At 39.9% G+C, this 18,005-nt stretch overlaps 2 protein-coding genes and 1 long non-coding RNA gene across 5 annotated transcripts; 2 read left to right on the top strand and 1 right to left on the bottom strand.

Moving 5' to 3' along the window:
• The first annotated feature begins 673 nt into the window (after positions 1-673).
• inha (inhibin subunit alpha) lies at positions 674-4,960 on the top strand. The gene is made up of 2 exons (XM_040051382.1): positions 674-1,183; positions 4,002-4,960. Exons 1-2 carry the CDS (start codon positions 883-885, stop codon positions 4,742-4,744), a joined length of 1,044 nt encoding a protein of 347 aa, XP_039907316.1. The 5' UTR covers positions 674-882; the 3' UTR covers positions 4,745-4,960.
• A 1,861-nt stretch (positions 4,961-6,821) lies between these two features.
• On the bottom strand, positions 6,822-14,786 carry LOC120746100 (gap junction gamma-1 protein-like). 3 transcript variants are annotated; one of them, XM_040051378.1, is made up of 5 exons: positions 14,625-14,786; positions 9,785-10,056; positions 9,470-9,695; positions 8,628-9,365; positions 6,822-7,529 (listed from the first exon to the last, which is right to left on the bottom strand). In XM_040051378.1, the coding sequence occupies exons 2-5, from the start codon at positions 10,022-10,024 to the stop codon at positions 7,516-7,518; spliced, it is 1,218 nt and encodes a 405-aa protein (XP_039907312.1). In that variant the 5' UTR covers positions 10,025-10,056; positions 14,625-14,786; the 3' UTR covers positions 6,822-7,515. The 3 variants fall into 3 exon arrangements, with proteins under 3 accessions (XP_039907312.1, XP_039907315.1, XP_039907313.1); XM_040051381.1 differs by having other exon boundaries at positions 8,688-9,365; positions 14,625-14,784; XM_040051379.1 differs by lacking the exon at positions 14,625-14,786 and adding an exon at positions 14,450-14,561.
• Positions 14,787-14,906: 120 nt separating this feature from the next.
• LOC120746102 lies at positions 14,907-16,552 on the top strand. The gene is made up of 2 exons (XR_005698778.1): positions 14,907-15,019; positions 15,443-16,552. It is a non-coding gene; the product is annotated as an uncharacterized LOC120746102 (long non-coding RNA).
• The last annotated feature ends 1,453 nt before the right edge of the window (positions 16,553-18,005 follow it).

Genomic DNA, 18,005 nt, shown 5'->3' on the forward strand with positions numbered 1-18,005 from the left:
ACAAACAGACAAAAAATACATATATCAATCGCCTGGATCATATATGATCAAATATGCCTATTTTAAAAGAAAACTACTGTGAAAATTTGCTTTTAGGCCTGTTTAAAGGTTATAAATTCTCCTCAAACCTAAACCACAGAAAACATTTTCCCAGACAGGGATTCAAGGTCAGTCAGATAAAGAGGCGCAGACAAAGGCATTTTGTTTTTGACAGCTGTGTGTGTTCAGCTTAATGCCAGACTACAGATTTAGTGATCACAGGTAGATTTATTCCTAATTTCGAAAGGATTTCCAATTTACTTCCTATCATTTCAAAATGTATTACTGCTTTTGTGTGTGTGTGTGTGTGTGTGTGTGTGTGTGTGTGTGTGTGTGTGTGTGTGTGTGTGTGTGTGTGTGTGTGTGTGTGTGTGCAACATGGAAGCATACCGAAATCTGAGAGGAGGAATGTCTTGACAGATGCCTAAATTTAATTCACATCAAATAAAAAAGGAGAAGTTTATATATTTGTGGCATTTATTTGTTTTTATCTGCATGCTGAAGATTAAAGTAAACCAATCTACCCAGAAACAACTGAGTAGGACAAAGAAGCAGACAGAGACACATTCCCCTGTTACTGTGTGTAACATCCAATCCGTCAAGGTCACGCTTTATCTTCCATTTGTTTCACCAGCAGAATGCCTTACTTCACAGACTTCCCTCAGAGGCAGATAGCACGCAGAGACAAAACAAATATGTTAGAAAATAGGGAAAGCAACAGGAGGGAATCCATTTTCTAGAGGTAACCAGACAAACAAGGCAGACTCTGAAGCTGTAAAAATAGTTGCGCCTACTTTAAGGATTTTTTTTTTCCTCTCATCAAGAGTTTCAAGATATATAGTCATGGTGTCCTGTACTGTCCTCATCCTGGGTCCTCTTTGGATCCATGGTATGATTCAAGCTTGCATGGGTGAGGAGCTGTCCCGTGGGGCTGTGCTATCCTGGTTCAAAGTACGGGTTCTGGAAGGTCTCGGGCTCGAAGAACCCCCTCTGAGCACGCTGCAAGGTCCCGATGCAGACAGGGTACCTCCTGATACGAGGCATCTGCACCAGAGGGCCCACAGGACAAGCAGAACATCATGGGTTAATCCTCAAACCCGTCCGAACCAGGAATCATCGCAAATAATTCTGTTCCCGGGTTCAGGTGAGAAGTTCTTTTGCACTTATCTGTTTGAGTGGAGTGAGTCTAAAACTCCACACAGGTCTTTAAATCGATCAACAGGTCAAAATGTCCTCTTACTCTTACAAATAAAACAGTATACGGATACATTTTGACTTTAAGTTTTAATAGATCTTATTCTAAATGAAAACCATAAGGATGCCATTATTTGCAAAATTTTTCTGCAAAATTTCCTTGCAAAGTTTAGTATTTGTATATTATAGATGGTTATACATATTTTTACTTCTTTTAACATCCATTAATATACATTTGTATTAGTAGTAAAAACAAAATGATGAGCAGCAGAATTGCATTTATCCAAATGCCAGGTAGTAAGATAATAAGATACACTGAATAATCAAAATTATGTAATAGTATTAAGGGTGGTGGGATCAAATAAGTGTAAACTTTATATGGCCCCTCGCTCCTTCCTTAAAACGTATTAGTTCTGGCCCGCTGCCACAAACAGAATCAATAATGTGTAATGTTATCTTTTCACCCCATGGTGGCAGCACCATCTGTCTTTTATACACTCTCTGTTACAACCAACATAGAGTGTATAAAAGTTTCAAAAACTCACAAAATACACACAAAAGTAAGTTGTTTAGAATTAACCTGATCTACTGATATTCATCACCTTCACTGAAGTTCCTCAAGCTTTATGTTATATCAGTCTTTGTATGTGAATTAAAAGTCGATTTTTTTTTTTTTTTTTTTTTTTTTTTATTTTTTTTTTGCCTGTCCCGTTTGGCTCTTTTGCCATCAGAATTATTGTCTAAAGGCAAAGAAAGATGCCCAACGGATTTACTTGACCAAATTGACCATCCCAGCCTTGCCGTAATGGTCCATTTGATTCACCTTTTATTGTTTATTTTATCTTCACTTGCTGAATACGGGACAGACTTGACTGGGGGAAAGAAGGGGAGAAAGAAAGAGGGAAAGAGAAACAGCTGAGAAGAGGGATGGGGGAGAAGGGCAAAAAACAAAAACCAACAGAATGGGCAGAAGAAGAAAAAAAGAAAAAGAAAATGCATATATCGATCACCTGGATCACCTGTTGAGAAAGAAAAAAGAAAACAAGCAGAAGAGAACAAGAGTAATAGAATAAACAACATCACAATGATATATGGGAATATGACAGTAAATACTAAATATTAAACATTATTGTGCAGCATTAAAAGAATTAAAAGTCGATTTATTTTGGTAACCTTTGAACACACCTGATCGCCTTAAATGATAATTCTTGTCTAATTGAAAATAAAATAGAACACCTCAAAAAAAAGGGTGAAATGGATTGTTGGCTCTAAAGTTTCCATTAATAAATATGGGATTTTTTGTGGGGGGGGAGAAGTTTGCCAGTGCTGTTTATCCATCACTGTTATAGTGTGAGTTGCAACCTCAGAGACATTAGTTCTGAATATATGTGCCTTCTCTAAAATGTAATGGAACTAATGGCACTCGCCCTGAAGTGCTGTCTGCTAAGGTGGCTCACTCCCTGCACGGTATTTCTTTTAAACAAAATTCATTATGTTTTCTTTGTGCTTTTTCTAAAGGTACTTTAGAATTTTTTAGTGCAGTAAAAACAAGTGAAAAGTGGAGGCTTTTGTTAATTACTCTGATTAAACCCATTTTAACATACTTGACATAATTCTGAGCACTTATTTATTTATATGGGTATGACACTTGTTATAAACAAATGCTTAGAAATAAATATCAAGTGACTGCAAGTTTTATTTGCAAGTTTAAAAGAAAAGTACAGGAAAATAGTACATGTCATAATAGTATAACAGTACTTACCATAGTATCATATCATGGTCAGAGTGAAAACCTCTTGTCATTTTAAATGGTTCTTGTTAGCATTATTAACACTTTGACCTTCAGATCAATCAAACTTGACCTTAAAGGAGAGGTCTATGAGAGGTATATGTTGACACACCACACTTGTAAGAATCATAGTTATCAAGTCATAAGGCTTTTTATCAATTTTCAACCAATAAATCATTAAGCTGACCTTGAAGACAATGGTGCATTTAAGCCAAATTTTAATGGATTGTTAACATGATCCCACTTTACACTCCTGCAAAGTTTTATCAGAATTCATTCAACTGTTTGAGCCATTGTTTTTACAGACATAATGGCATGCATGCACACAAACACTACTAAAAACACAACCTCCTAGGTGGTGACAATGCTTAAATTTCAGTGCTGCATATTGTAATGCAGCCTTACTTATATTTATGTTGCAGTAAACTGGCAGAGATGTGTACTTTATCTGCAACACTTAATTTTTATAAACTTAACTCATGTTTAGACACATTAACTACATGTAGGAAAGAAACAAAGCCAACACAATGCAGTTTTTTAAATAATAAAAGGCAAGTAGAAAACAAGTTTTTTTTAATAAATGTGTGTAGATGGGGCATGTGTAATTTGGGGTTTAACTTAACTGTCAAAGAATAACTTTATACTGGGCTGAAATAAACATGTTAGTGTCCTCTCAGGTTGAAAGAAGTTCATGCTGAATCCAAATTAGTAATCATACTTGTCAGTGTCCTGATGCATGCTCAATCATCCAGGTAAGTAAATCACCAAAAGTTGATTCTGTTCATCTGGAAGTAGCGTTTTCAGTGGGAGAAACGTTTCGTCACTCAGCCAAGTGCCTTCTTAAGTGACTGTGCTGTGATGTACACATCTTCATCACCGCTGTTCACTGTGAAGAATTTCACTTTGTGCTCAGAGATGAAAGAAAGTGTTAAGTAGGCTAACAGATGTTTGTTTTTTTTAATCTGATGTCTCCCTGCAGACTGCACCAAATCGGACTCAGCTCAGGGAGAAACTGCAAACAGACATATGACATATTACTTCCAGCCCTCCATCAACAGCCAGGACACTGTAGTCACATCAGCCCACTTCTGGTTCTTTGCAGGCGAAGCAGTCACAGCTAACTCCTCCGCCCAGCTTTTCATTGTAACCACAGCACTAGAACGACTCCAGGCAGCGGAGGCTCCATCAAATTCAAGCTCTGATGGATGGACCACCTACCATCTGGATCAGAACCTGCTGGCCCTTGTCGCCGAAGGCCCCTTTCTTCTTCAGGTCCACTGTCCAGCCTGTCAGTGCCACGCGGGAGAACCAGACAAGATGCCCTTTCTTCACCTCCATGTTCAACCTCGTGGACCTTCCCGGTCACCCCGCAATGCAGCAGTGACCATTCCTTGGTCTCCCTCTGCCATCTATCTTCTGCAGCGGCCCTCTCAGGAAAGGCCTCTACACAGCGACTGCCACCGAGCAGAGATCGACATCAGCTTTGAGGAGCTGGGGTGGGACAACTGGATCGTCCATCCGAAAGTGCTGACATTTTACTACTGTCACGGAAACTGCTCGGGTGGGGATCTAACCACTGCAATGTTGGGGATCACTCAGTGTTGCGCTCCCGTCCCGGGGACCATGAGGTCCCTGAGGATCACCACGACATCTGATGGTGGATACTCATTCAAGTATGAGACCTTGCCTAACATTATACCTGAAGAGTGTACATGTATCTGAACATCAGACCTTAAAGGCCAGTTCACCCAAATAAAAGATTTCAGTTTACTTACAAGTCACAGTTGAAATTTGATTACTGCTCTTATTAAACTTGATTTTGTCTTATTCACTTACAATTTTTTCCTGATTGTTCTCTAGTTTGGGTGTGTGCTACATAAGCCTCAAAACAGATTGTACTTTATATGTTAACCTTGATTAAAGTGTTATTTAGCAGGCTTTGTTTGTTTAATGTGTTGTTTTCACCCTTTCACTGGTACTGCTTAGTGTACCTCACATCAATATTCAACACACAGTCATACAAGGAAGTGTAAGATATAGTTCTACATGTGCTAAAAATTAAAGTCAATAAAATTTAAGATACTTTTTCTAGGAACACTTTAACCACCATCAATTAAAGTCCTTACTGACGTAAATTAAATAAATTGAACATTGTAAAAATGGCCAATGACATGATCAACTTAAAATTAAAATTTCTGTTAAAATTTCCTTGTTTAATTTATCTATTGAGTTCTATACATCTGTTCCTTTCCACATAACTTAGAGTCGCATATTTGCTATACCAAATTTTTTGGATATGTATGCATAATTTGGCATTTTAAATACATTGCTTAAAACTCAATTCATACCTGATGAGGACTTGGTCAATATGTTTGTTTTGCTTGCTGAATTAATCCAGAACCCCCCCACCACCAATAAGGAAATGAACAATTTAACGACTAAATCAAGGGGAAAATCTGGTTCTTCCCTTATTGGGCCACTGAAACATTATTATTATTATTATAAACCAAAGTGACATAGTGAAATCGTTTGAGCTCATTTAAACCCCTTTTAACCATTTCTTGATTATTCCTCTGGAGGGCATAGTAGGCCTACTTTAAAACCCATCATTTTACCTTAAACAGTATGACTGACCAATAATTACTTACCCTGTAGATGTCAGGGTAACTAACAGATGTCACTCGTTTTTACAGTCCAATAAATTTATTTTAATTGATAAATTAACATGTTAATACATATTGAGCAGACTGCAATTCAACCACAGGTTTAAACAATTATTAAAAAAAAAAAAAAAAAGAAATCAAATCAAGGACAGGAGTAAACCATTTCAAATATATTTATTTACTCTGAAGACAAAATAATCTCTACAGTTACAATAACTACAAAACTTGCAATAGAAAAAAAAAAGTACTATACTCAAAATTGAATGTCGTACCTCGAAATAAGTAGCAAAACTGGAAGTGAGATGATTATAAGAATACAGCAACAGTTCTTTGGCGATCTGCACTTTGTTCTCCAGGATATAAAACCGACTATGAAAACGTTTCAACTGTATGAATACTGAAAGCTACTGAACACAAAAAGAAAAAAAAAAAAAAAAAAAAAAAGAGGAAGGAATCTCACGGTGAGTTGAAGATTACATGTTTACATGGCACCAGGCTGTGCGTCAGCAAACTGTCATCCTTTCCTCAGCTTGGCTTTTCTTCCTCCTTCTTTCTCGGGATGCACAAAGGTATCCGTGTTTCAGCACGAAGGAGAAGGAGAAAGAGGTTGCATGTCAAGGACGGAAAATATGTCTCACTAAAGAAGAATGTAAATTTGTAAAGACAAGGGTGGAATTACATGTTTGACAGTGCCCCAGAAAACAGATGTTTCTAGCCAGTTAGCATGAAAAACCACAAAAAGTGAATTTATTTTCCAACTTTCTGCCCCAACGAACACTAAATATTTGTTTTAGAACATAATTTAGGAAAGGATTAACATTGAAATGCTGAGGTGGTATTTGCATGACAACACTTCCTTCTACACAAATGTCACTAGCCTACAGCGTTTGGTCAAAAAAAAAAAAAAAAAAAAAAAAAAAAAAGAACTTAAATAAAGGCCGGTAAAATGATTGTACAAAGATGATTGTTGGAAATGTGTGGAACGGTTCCTGTTGATTAAGAATTCAAGCATTTCCCAGGTAAATATTTTTGGCTGATTTGGGTAAATAGGCTTCGAAAAGAAATAGGGGGGGGAAAAAAAAAAAAAAAAAAAAAAAAAAAAAAAAAAAAAAAATCTTTCTGTCAAACATTTCTGAAGTGGAATGACTTCTGGCTAATACACCAATAATTCCCAACATTTAAATTAAAGATGACTCATCCAGTTACAGGTTAAGCCCCACTTAACAAGCTTCTGCACATACTCAAAAACATTACATAACGCAAGGTCATGTTTAAGATTTGAGACCAATAAGCTTCAACCAAGTGAGACATCAACATTCAGAAACATTAATTAAAAAAAAAAAAAAAAAAAAAAAAAAAAAAAAAAAAAAGCCTCTCTCTTGTGAACCAAACAAAAAAAAAAAAAAAAAAAAAAAAAAAAAACAAACAAAAAAAAACACTCAGCTGAAGCTTACAATAATCCTTGCGTGGTCTTAAATGGACAGGTTATTGCAATGCAACAAAACACAGAGATGACGAAAGAACATGGGGTAGACGAGGTCTAGCCAAAGGCACAGTCAAAGTTTGGATGTAGGTCGGCAAGCTTTCAAGTTTAGAGTCGTGGAAATTAACCATTTGTCACAACACCGCTCAGTCAGCATTTCTTTGTTTTCAACTGACCTCTAATACTGAAAGGCACATTTCTCTCATCCCCAACACACAAACACACGCACACATATTACACACACTTTGGTCTCCCTCAGTGGTCTGACTGCATTCCCATATGTGCTTCCCCCATGTGTTTAAGGCCAGTAGGAATGAAAGGACAGACATTTGAGGCAGGAAGCGCGCTCAGGCATGTATCCCTAGAAGATAAAGAGACCAGAGATTATTAAGCATGCATGTTCACTTAAAACTGAGATTTTTTTTCTGATGTTTTTAGGTCAAACCAAAGTAGGAAATAAACCACAAAAAATATATAAAAATCTGACATAAAGTCCAAAGTTAAGCCTGTATTTACATAATCGGCTGGAAGTAGAAAGATTCAATATTCTTCTCTGGTTTCCATGTGCCAAATATTAAGGTTAGTGCCATCCTTGAATTTTAGAGTGCTGACTGGACAAAATTTCAAACAACTAAATGATGGAAAGCCAACAATGAAGGGTTGGATCTCTATAACTGCAGTTCCTCCAATGGCCACTTGAGGCCCATTAAAAAAAAAAAAAAAAACCCACACACTATTCCAAGTCACGATAGGACTACTTAATTGTTTTAATACCACTTTGGTGGAAGAAGACGGCTGTAGTCGGCAGCCATCATCAACACAATGATGCAATCACCTGGTAAATAATTACTTTGTACAGTTAACTGTACTCACAACCTGTTATAATCTGTGCTTCAGTCTGCCAAGTTAAAATCTAATATTGTATCTCTAGGTCACTTAGAAGCTAACCTGGACTGGGCAATGCACCACTGGATTCCATGTGCAGCTTTCCAACCAAACTCGCTAGCATTAGCTAATACCTTAGCACTCCACCATCTTGCCCAAATATGGTCACTTCAGTCTTAAGACAAGCAAGATGGCAGCAGCCATAAAGCTAAAGTTGAGGCTTCAAAATGCAAACCCACAAACCAGTGGGTGAGGTCACTGTGGCTACATGTTTCACAGAGTCTATGATTTTAGCTGATTAATCACATCTTCCAGCCCTAATTTATTTATAGAAAAAGTACTTTTATATGCTGGCAATACTCCTCTTCCAAATATTTTCTCCATGGTTTAGAGCTGCAAATAATTTTCTTCAATTTTTAACAGTCCAAAACCCAAATGATGTTAATTTACAGTTATACAAAACAGAAGAGTGGCAAACTCTTACTTTTGAGAAACCTGAACCACATTTAGCTGAATGTTTGGCTTTTTATATAAATAAATGATTTGGTTTTGATTATTGAAGGCTGAACTCTACCTCCTGGTTCATCTGTGTCAAATTCAGTGTGTCGAATGGAGGTCCGAGCGTCTTCTTTACCTTTCTCGCTCGCCTCTCCTTGCTTCTCCTGGGCAAAATTGAGACGGTTCTGCTCTGCAGCAGTCTGTGCAGCTGTGTTCACCTCTGGGCTGCTGCTGCGTGAAGGACTTCCTTCATCCACCTGGTAGGCGAGGTCCAGGTGCTGCTGGGCCAGCCTCAGGTGTCTTCTCAACCGCTCCAGCTCCCTGGACGAGGGACCCTCATCCCCAATACTCTCTCGCCCAGAATCACCCATTGGCAAGTCCCTCAGCTCTTTCATTTTCTCCTTTTTCATGGTGGCGTGGTATCCTGGTGGAGCTGTAGGCATGGAGCGTGAGGCCGGTGGACGGGAGGTGCGTGTGTTGAGGGTGGCCCGCCTGCGGAAAGTGTCACGGATGCTGCCGATACCCAAATGGATGATTTCCAGGATGGTGAGGAGAAGGCAGAGAAAGGACACGACGTACATCACCAGAAGGAAGATAGTCTTCTCCGTGGGACGGGAAACAAAGCAGTCCACCGTGTGCGGGCACGGAGAACGAGTGCAGACATAGGAGGGAATCACCTCGAAGCCGTACAGAATATACTGCCCAAAAAGGAAGGCCACCTCAAAGGCAGAGCGCCACAGCAGTTGGCACACATAGACTTTCATCAGGCCGTCACGCAAGATCCGCCGGCGACCATCATGTTTTTTCTCTGAGCCTTGAAAACAGAAACATTAGAAGCCAACTTAGTATCAAGTAGGGGTTGTAATCTATTAGACAGAACATTAAAGATGCTTTGTGAAAGACGTACTGCTGCCCTACTTTGTTCTGCTTTGTCTGTCTTTTCTGGTTCAATCTCTTCAGCAATCATTGGGTCTTCTTCTCCGTTGTCCTCTACCTCTTCATAGTCCCTCGCAGCCCCACGTTTGATGATTGGTATCCTCTTCTTCCGCTTTGGGCCCGGCCGAAAGTCCGTCTCTTCCATGCGGGCGATCTTGTGCATGGCAAATCCAAGGTACATTATGGTTGGGGTGGTGATCATGATCACCTGGAGGTAAATGTATGCATGTTGACATTAACAGTACTGTTTTGTGTGAGTAAAATAAACACAGACAGCCTTCTTTTGCTAGAGCTCACCTGGAAGATCCAGAATCTGACATGTGAGAGCGGCGCAAATGCATCATAGCACACGTTCTCACAACCAGGCTGCTGTGTGTTGCAGACAAATTTGCTCTGTTCATCATAGTAGATGGTTTCGCCGCCAACGGCCGTCAGCACAATGCGGAAGATGATGAGCACAGTCAGCCAGACCTTTCCCACGAAGGTGGAGTGGTTGGATATCTCATCCAGCAGACGGGTTAGAAAGCTCCAACTCATGGTGCCAAGGTGATCGGAGCACTAAGTTAGCTCTGGGTTCAAAACAAAAGCATGAGACTGAGAAGTGATGGGAAAACTTCGTTTTGCATTCATAAAAGTCAAAGTGAGCAAGAACAGCAGCCTGTGAATCTGTGAGGTTTGTGCATGTCTTATTTTAGGATCACAGCAACTAAAAGAAGCCTTTGTGGACAGATGGTCATACAGCAGATGTTTATCATTAAATATGAAACAATTAGCTGAATAATTATAGGCTGATCCACAGAAATGTTATCCAACTATTTCAATAACAGTTTATTTTTCTTAAATGGGTGGAAAATATAATCAGTTTCTAGCTGCTCAAATATCAGTGCAGTTTGTTTACCCGAGACCTTTACACAGTTTGTGGTTATACAGTTTTGCTTGACAAAACATTACATTTACAGACGTCTGATTTCAGGGGAGAGAAAAATAAATAAATTAAAATAATTTTTTTTAAAGATAAAATAATAATAATAATAATAATAATAATAATAATAATAATAACAACAACAACAACCACGGTGGCAAGCACTGTTGCCGCACAGCAAGAAGATCCTGAGTTCAATTCCAACATCAGGCCGGGGTCTTTCTGTGTGGAGTTTGCATGTTCTCCCCGTGTTTGCGTGGGTTCTCTCCGGGTACTCCGGCTTCCTCCCACCGTCCAAAGACATGCAGCTTGTGGGGATAGGTTAATTGGATAATCCAAATTACCACTAGGTGTGAATGTGCGAGTGAATGTGAATGGTTGTCTGTCCCTGTGTGTTGGCCCTGCGACAGACTGGCGACCTGTCCAGGGTGTACCCTGCCTCTCGCCCTATGACAGCTGGGATAGGCTCCAGCGCCCCCCGCGACCCTGAAAAGGATAAGTGGAAGCGAATGGATGGATGGATAATAATAATAATAGGAACGCCTTGTTGAGTGCCCACGGCAGATAAGATGTTTTGTATGCTTGGGGGGGGGGGGACACACACAAAAACAAAACATCCAAGCAGTGTGATGACTTTAAACAACCTTGTTAAAGGACCTCTGTATGTACAGAAAATAGACATTTCGAGCTCTTATTCAATTAAGTTAAATATTTAAGCATTACTTCAACCGAAAGTCACTAGAAGAAACCAAATGATAAGCTTTCACACCCAAAAGGAGATTAAAACCATGCATTTGGAAATGCAGGTATTCCAAGAAAGTCTCCACAACAAATCTTAAAAAATAAATAAACAAAAGCCACATATTTGGTATCAAGTAACACGAGGCCCATACAGGTGGTTTAAACCCAGGTCAGACATACAGGTCTTTAAATGTGAATCAGTCTTGTTGGTCAGAGTGCACTAGTCCCTAGCAGCATTTTCAAGAACCAACATTCCTACACCTCACTGTCACGCCAAGCTAGAGATGCTTAATCAGAATCAAAGAGGCAACTGGCAAGTTGCAGCTAGCTCTGAGGAGACCTGCTGTGGCTCCAGGCTGCAGGAATTATGATATTATAACAGTGACTAGATCTAGGAATTTGCTCTCCAACTCTGCGCCAGAAACTATTCTTTTAAATTCCTTCAAGTGTGGCAAATACTCAAAAAGTAATGTGCAAAAAGTCTTACAGCAGTGGCTGTAAGCTTTAGCAGCCAGCTGGAAATAAAATTTAGACTTGATGTAGCAGTTTAATAACTGATCAAGATAAGATTAGCTTTGTGCTTTTCCCCTCCAATTCTGGCTAAAGCCTGACTGAACTCAGTTTCAAAACACATCCTGGATCAGTCTAGTCTGTGATGAGGGTATTCTTTAACCAAACAGGGCACCAGACACACTGTAAAAGATAGAAATGCCACCATAACTTTATTTCAAAACACATTTGATTGAAACCAACACAGAGGGGGAGGAGGATGAGAAAAAGGGACTCCATGAACTGCTCATCTTTACAATTACGCTTTTAGACCACAGGGTGTAGCAAAGAAAATAAGCAGCATTTCATGACTCATTGCAACAGCATCAGCCTTTAGCCATTACAGGCATCTGTAGGCTTGTCTCCTCAGATTAGCATTTGACACTCAGACGCATTGTTCATCATCCAGTCCTCTGAAATTCTTCTTTTCCAACCCTGGCACCTTCTGACGCTGAGAAATGGTTAGAGTGACTTGCCCGAGCCTGACCTGCGTAATGGAAAAATATCCCACAAACAAAAAAAAAAAAAAAAAAAAAAAAATTAACAAGGCCTTAGTCTCACGAGACTAAGCCACACCAAAGCTATGAAAACTTCCAGACAGTAGGTCCCTGAAATCATCCCCTCAGATTTCGAACTGCAACAGCGTCGCCCTGAATCTAGAATTACATTTTGAAAACAAAAAATTACAAGCTTCATCTACTAAAGAAGGGGCATCACACTCACATCCCTGGGAAATGTACACTTTGGTTTTCTAAAACTGACAAAAAACAAAAAACAAAAAACAAAAATCCAGTGCCTGGTGATATCCATTTTACCCTCAACGCAGTGTTACAAAACCCACCTTTAGATGGCACATTAGCCAAGAGGTCTCAGAGGAGGAAAGAAAAGGCTGCTGCTGAAATTTAAAAGCCTCTTTCTGGCATTCATTCAGCGAGGCAGACTTATCCCTTTAAACTTCCGCCCCCAGGGCAGCACTGCCTTTGGTTTCCTCCACTGAAACTTGTTCTTGCATTGCAACAGTTTGGCCTAAGTGTGTATTGAGGACATGACCTGATATGCAGAATACCGCACACAGACCAAAAGCATCTCTCAAGCAATGAAAGGCACGAGCAGGCTGACCAATAATGGACATCTAATCTCAGTGTAATTAGGAAAAACCTTTAATTAGAAGAAGAATAAAAGGCAAAACAAGAAGCCAGAAGCCGAGATTTCAGTTTGACCTCACTGAATTCCTGCTATCAGTTTCTAACCAAGTTTATCAGTCACCTGAACAAGCACCTGGAAAAAGCCAGTGACCTTGCCAGCAGAATTTACGAAGGCGAAGCAGACATGCCAAACAAGTCCGCACATTTAAAAACTTTTTTTTTTTTTTAAAATAAATATGCTTTGCGTGCTCTTGCACCATCTCCTAACATCCCATACTCCCCCTCAAGAAAAATAAGCTGCAGAAAACAAATGTGTGAGTTTTGCTGAGTGTTTGGTGAATGACAAGAAAAATTTACTGTGTCATCACAGCTATGGTGACATTAAAAAAAAGAAAAAGAAAAGAAAAACAACAAAGAAGAGAAAAAAAAAAAGGAGGAATGCAATTTTGTGCCACGGGCTCAGAATAGTTTTAAGTTTCCAGCTGTTGTTCACTTTGCACAGGACTGCTCCAGAAGGGAGTTCAGCTCGTGCTAATGCTCAGGGTCCATTAAGAGTTTCTAGAGGTGCTGAGCTAAAAGAAGCAGGGAGGGGAAAATATAAGTTGAGACAGCAGCAAACGCACAGAATTTACTCAAGTAAAGATGCAGCACCCCCTGTTAACACACTGTAAAACTGCCCTCCCCTCCAGATAAAGACACCAAGGAAACCAAACATTCGCCTTTCAGCTGTACATTTGACTAACACAAACATGCATCTGGCTCGAGCAAATTTGAGCATTTTGTGCAGACTCAAATGCACTGAAGACAGCTTTTTTAAAAAAAAAAATTACAAACAACAACAAAAACAGTAGCTTATTTGCTCATGTGGTTTAAACCCTTTTCTGCTTCAGGAGTCACTATGCTCTCCAGGAGTTGTGAGTGGGGTGGGTTGTGGAGAGTTTTTTGGGGAAGGGATCTGGACAAAGGGAAAGTTAACATTCCTGCCTAACCAAAAGCAGAAAGCTGGGATTCTTAGGGTTCAGGGAGCAGACAGAGGGCACATGGACCCCCGATACAATGCGAGAAGCAGGAGGAGAACCATCCAGCATCTGCAAATGCAAATCACAGCTTTTTCTTTGCCGTCTACAATAGTTTGACTTTGAGGAGAGCAGGGACAAAAATTAAATTTAAGTGGAAAATGGAGTCAAAGCACATGATTGATGTCGGTTTGTGTAGCTGGAAGGAAGTTTAAAAGCTCCTTGGTGGAGCTGTTGAAGGCTTCGAATACGCTTTGCTGAGTCAGACTGAATTGTTTTGGAAATTGTGGCATTCCTGGAGGAAAACTAAGTCCTGCCAAGCTTCAGTGGGGAAACAAGAATCCTCTTCTTCTTAGAAGATGAAGCCATCAAGTTCAGAGTCTGACTTCTGAAAGTTCAAAACAGCCATTAGCACATGAACTGCTCCCTTTAAAAAAAAAAGAAGCTTCTATTTACATATAAGAACCTTTTCCTTGCACTGTGTGATCTCACAATGTTGCGAGCCGCACTAATGGTGACGTTATTCAAAGTCTCCATGTGTTAAATTTTTCCCCTTAGTTTAAAAACTGACGAATATAGGAAGACTCACCACTGACACTCCGGCACGCACAGCTTCAGAACTCGCCACGCGGACCTACTCAGTATATTTAGACTAAACCCTGCTCTTTAAAATAAATAATAAACAAACCACAGTCCGCTTCAGCTAAGCTCCAAAAGAAAAACCAAACGACACTAGCTAACTTTTCTCGAGACCAAACACTCACCTTCTGCACTACAATCGGCGCGCTGCTTCTCTCCTCGCGCTTAATTGCTTCACCAGGTTTTTCTAATTAGCGCGCGCGCTCGCTCTCTCACGCCGACCGTCTGCGTCCGAGGCAGCTTTCACTATGAAGCCATTCAGCCCGCGTTGACCCCATGTGTTGGGGTCCCGAACGAGAGCACAAAAGAAAGAGAGGTCTGCGACTCCTGCAGGCTCCTGCTTCCCTCCTCCTCCTGCTGCACCTCCTCCACGTAACTCGGCCCCATTCAAGAACAAGAGGAGGCCCCTGAAACCTGAGCTGCCCGACTACCGTTCTGTCCTCACGGTGAAGAACAAGGGGAATCCTATAGGTCTTTGCAATGTCCCGGATAAACTGCTGTCTCTATAGGGACACGAAAGGTATGTCACAACAGGGCAGCCACTTAGTATGGAGGCCGAAAAATGCCAAAAATTCTGTTTAAAAAAGTAATTACAAGAAAATAATTTCTCTGGAAAGGCTGTGCAAATATTTCGTGCATTAAAAATATTTTTTGGACTTGCCTATTCTTAATGCAAAATGTCAACAAGAGTTGCCTCAATGTAAAGGTAAAGGCCTTACAGCAATACTTTTTCTTTTTTTTTTTTTAAACCAAGCTAAATTGTTCTGATTTTCTGACCAATCAGATTGATGCATTTTGTAACAAGCGTGCTCAAAGTGTGCACAGGACTATGCGATGATGCAGAGATATAGAAATGGTAAAATAATACAGTTTTACCTCAGGCACAAAGCTAGAAGCTACTTCAGGTCAATTGGCTCTCTGAAATCATTTCTCTGCCTCTCAGGTGTGGTCCCAGCTCTGCAAACAAGATTTCAAACTGCCTCACTGACATCCTGGATCAAACTATGAAATTCTCCCAGCTGCTGCTTTGGCTGAATTCATAATCTCAGTTTCTTTCTTTTCTTGTTTAGAGACATCACTTGATTTCAACTTTGTTTTTCTGTTTTACTTTGTTTTGGGGGGGTTAGGACAAATTTTACAAGTCCAGCTGAGGAAGTGACAAGCTAACAGTACAGAGCAAATAGCAAACATGTATCTACAGTATTACATGGATCATGGGATTAAAACACACTTTACCTTCATCTTTTTCTTCCTCACCACATCAATGAACGATTCATTTCTTTTAAGCGTGTCCTTCACATGTTTTGGTTTCTGTCTGGTCCTGGTTATGCAGTTGTGTCCCCAGAAACACTAAATTTTTTCTATATTATTATTATCATTATTTTTATTGTTATTAAGCTTTTGCAAAAAAAAAAAAAAAAAAAAATCCTATTTCTTTTGTGTTTTATGTGCATTGGCAGCATTTTTCCTCTCTGAGCCACCATAGAAATCACCGTAATTATTTATCTTTGTAATTAAGTTACATAGGTATTTGGCATAAGTTAAAATTATGACATAGTTTACATTTATTTTTTCTTTCTTTTTGTAAAGCAGCTGTCAAAAACTGATTAATAAAGCAATCATTTTAATCGGAACATTATAATCTTTATGGACCTTCATAAAGGCGTTCCTAATTACCTGGCACACATTTAAAGGAGGACTCACGTGCGACAGATTAGCACAGGTCAGAACTGGGGCAGAGATATGTTGGATGCTGGATCCAACCCTTCCCATAACACAGTTCGATAGCATCTCTCATCAGACCCTCATTTCCTGATAAGTGCCCCGCGTCTTTAAAGCTTCACGTCCAGTTCGAAGATCAGTATCTGCGGTTTCTAAACTCTCGTCTGAGATGACATCACTTCGAGAAGCCTTCAAAGCTCGCTGAGAGTCACGGAAGATTAGACAACTGTTACTGATTTTTGCTGTTTAAAATCATGGAAGGTCCCCTTTAAGTAAGGCCAAAGACACACCACTTGAGACATTTCTTCAGTTCGATTCTTGCTTATCTCTTCATGTTCTTGTTTGTTTTATGCAAAAACAAAAGCACACAGAGTGTAACACCACCATAATGTAATAGTTTGTCTTTCTGCTGAGGACCCCTGTATTATCCTCCTCCTGGACCACAGTTTGGCCTGACAGAGCACTGCGTGACTGCAGCTTTTACACGAGGAGGCCCACCATCCAAGAATTTAGTTGACTCGAGCATTCGGCAAAACAACAGATTTCTTGCTGTCATGCACAGTGCAGCTGTAGTGCTCCTGATTTACCAGAGGACCTGAAATGTTTGGAGGAGCCTGTGGGAAGTCGAGTCCAGCCAGATGTCTGCGCCGTGGCTCCATCCCAGCTCCCTTTCATACTAACTATCCTCTCCCTGCTTTCATCTGCTGTTCAAATATGGTGTTAGGGAGGCATGAACTCATTCGCCTGCACGTTTTATCCCTTTAAAGTGAATGGGATATATGCAGGATCGCAGAAAATATGACATGAGACGTGCAGAAAATGACACTGGAGTTAGCCGGTTTCCGAAAAACTCATCACAGGGGTTGGCAACGTCTTTGTCGGGACTCAAAATTCCTGCTGACACCCCTGCAGAGAATATATTAACAGCTTTATTAAGGGAGGGACTCAGTACTAATAAAGAGCACTTTTAATTTCAGCCCACCTGCGTAGTTGTGGCAGTGATTAAGTATCCGCCTCAGATGCTTTGTTGCCTCCCCAAAATATAAACCTTTCTGACATAAATTCATAGCATGCAATCATTATGACTCATGGGTTAGTCAAGGCTGACTTTCTGGGATCATTAATTTCACCACATTGTGAGCCAAAAACAGAAAACAGAAAGAAAAAAGAAGCAGAAGGGTCTTCAGTATTTCCTCGCAAAGAAGACGGAGGAGGCTCCGATCCTCAGGAAGAAAATGAACTGTAAAGGAGTTTACACAGAAACAGAAACAGAAAACGGTTACCACATGGAGAAAGATAATAAAAATGTGAAATGCATGGCTTATTATGGGAATGTGAGTGTGGGCAAAATGCTCCCAGATGCCATATCAGAACCATAAAGTGGAATTAATGATGTACAGTATAACTTCACCATAAATGTTTTATGTGCCTCTCTTCTTTGCTTCCTTCTAGGCTATTTTTTCCTTAATAAGCCATTAAGAAGCTGCTTAAGAACTAGAAAACTCATTACCATAATCAAACTAACAACACCTTAGTATAAGCTCACAAGTTGTTTCAGTACAGTTCAAATGCTAACGTTGTTAGTGCTATTTGAAATCCGCAGATTCCATCTGTACTGAAGCTGCAGTCCTAATGACCTTTAATTGCTTTGCTTCTTTTTAATTTGTGGACTGGGAAAGGAGGAGCTGTAACCTTTCTATATATCAGCTGGGAACACATTTTAACATCTTAAGCTGCAAGCATCTCTGCTGGTATGCAGCCTCTGCAATTGCACCTGAAATTAC

The sequence above is a fragment of the Simochromis diagramma genome, unplaced genomic scaffold, assembly GCF_900408965.1.
Source record: "Simochromis diagramma unplaced genomic scaffold, fSimDia1.1 OVJJ01000107.1, whole genome shotgun sequence".
Classification (NCBI taxonomy): domain Eukaryota; kingdom Metazoa; phylum Chordata; class Actinopteri; order Cichliformes; family Cichlidae; genus Simochromis; species Simochromis diagramma.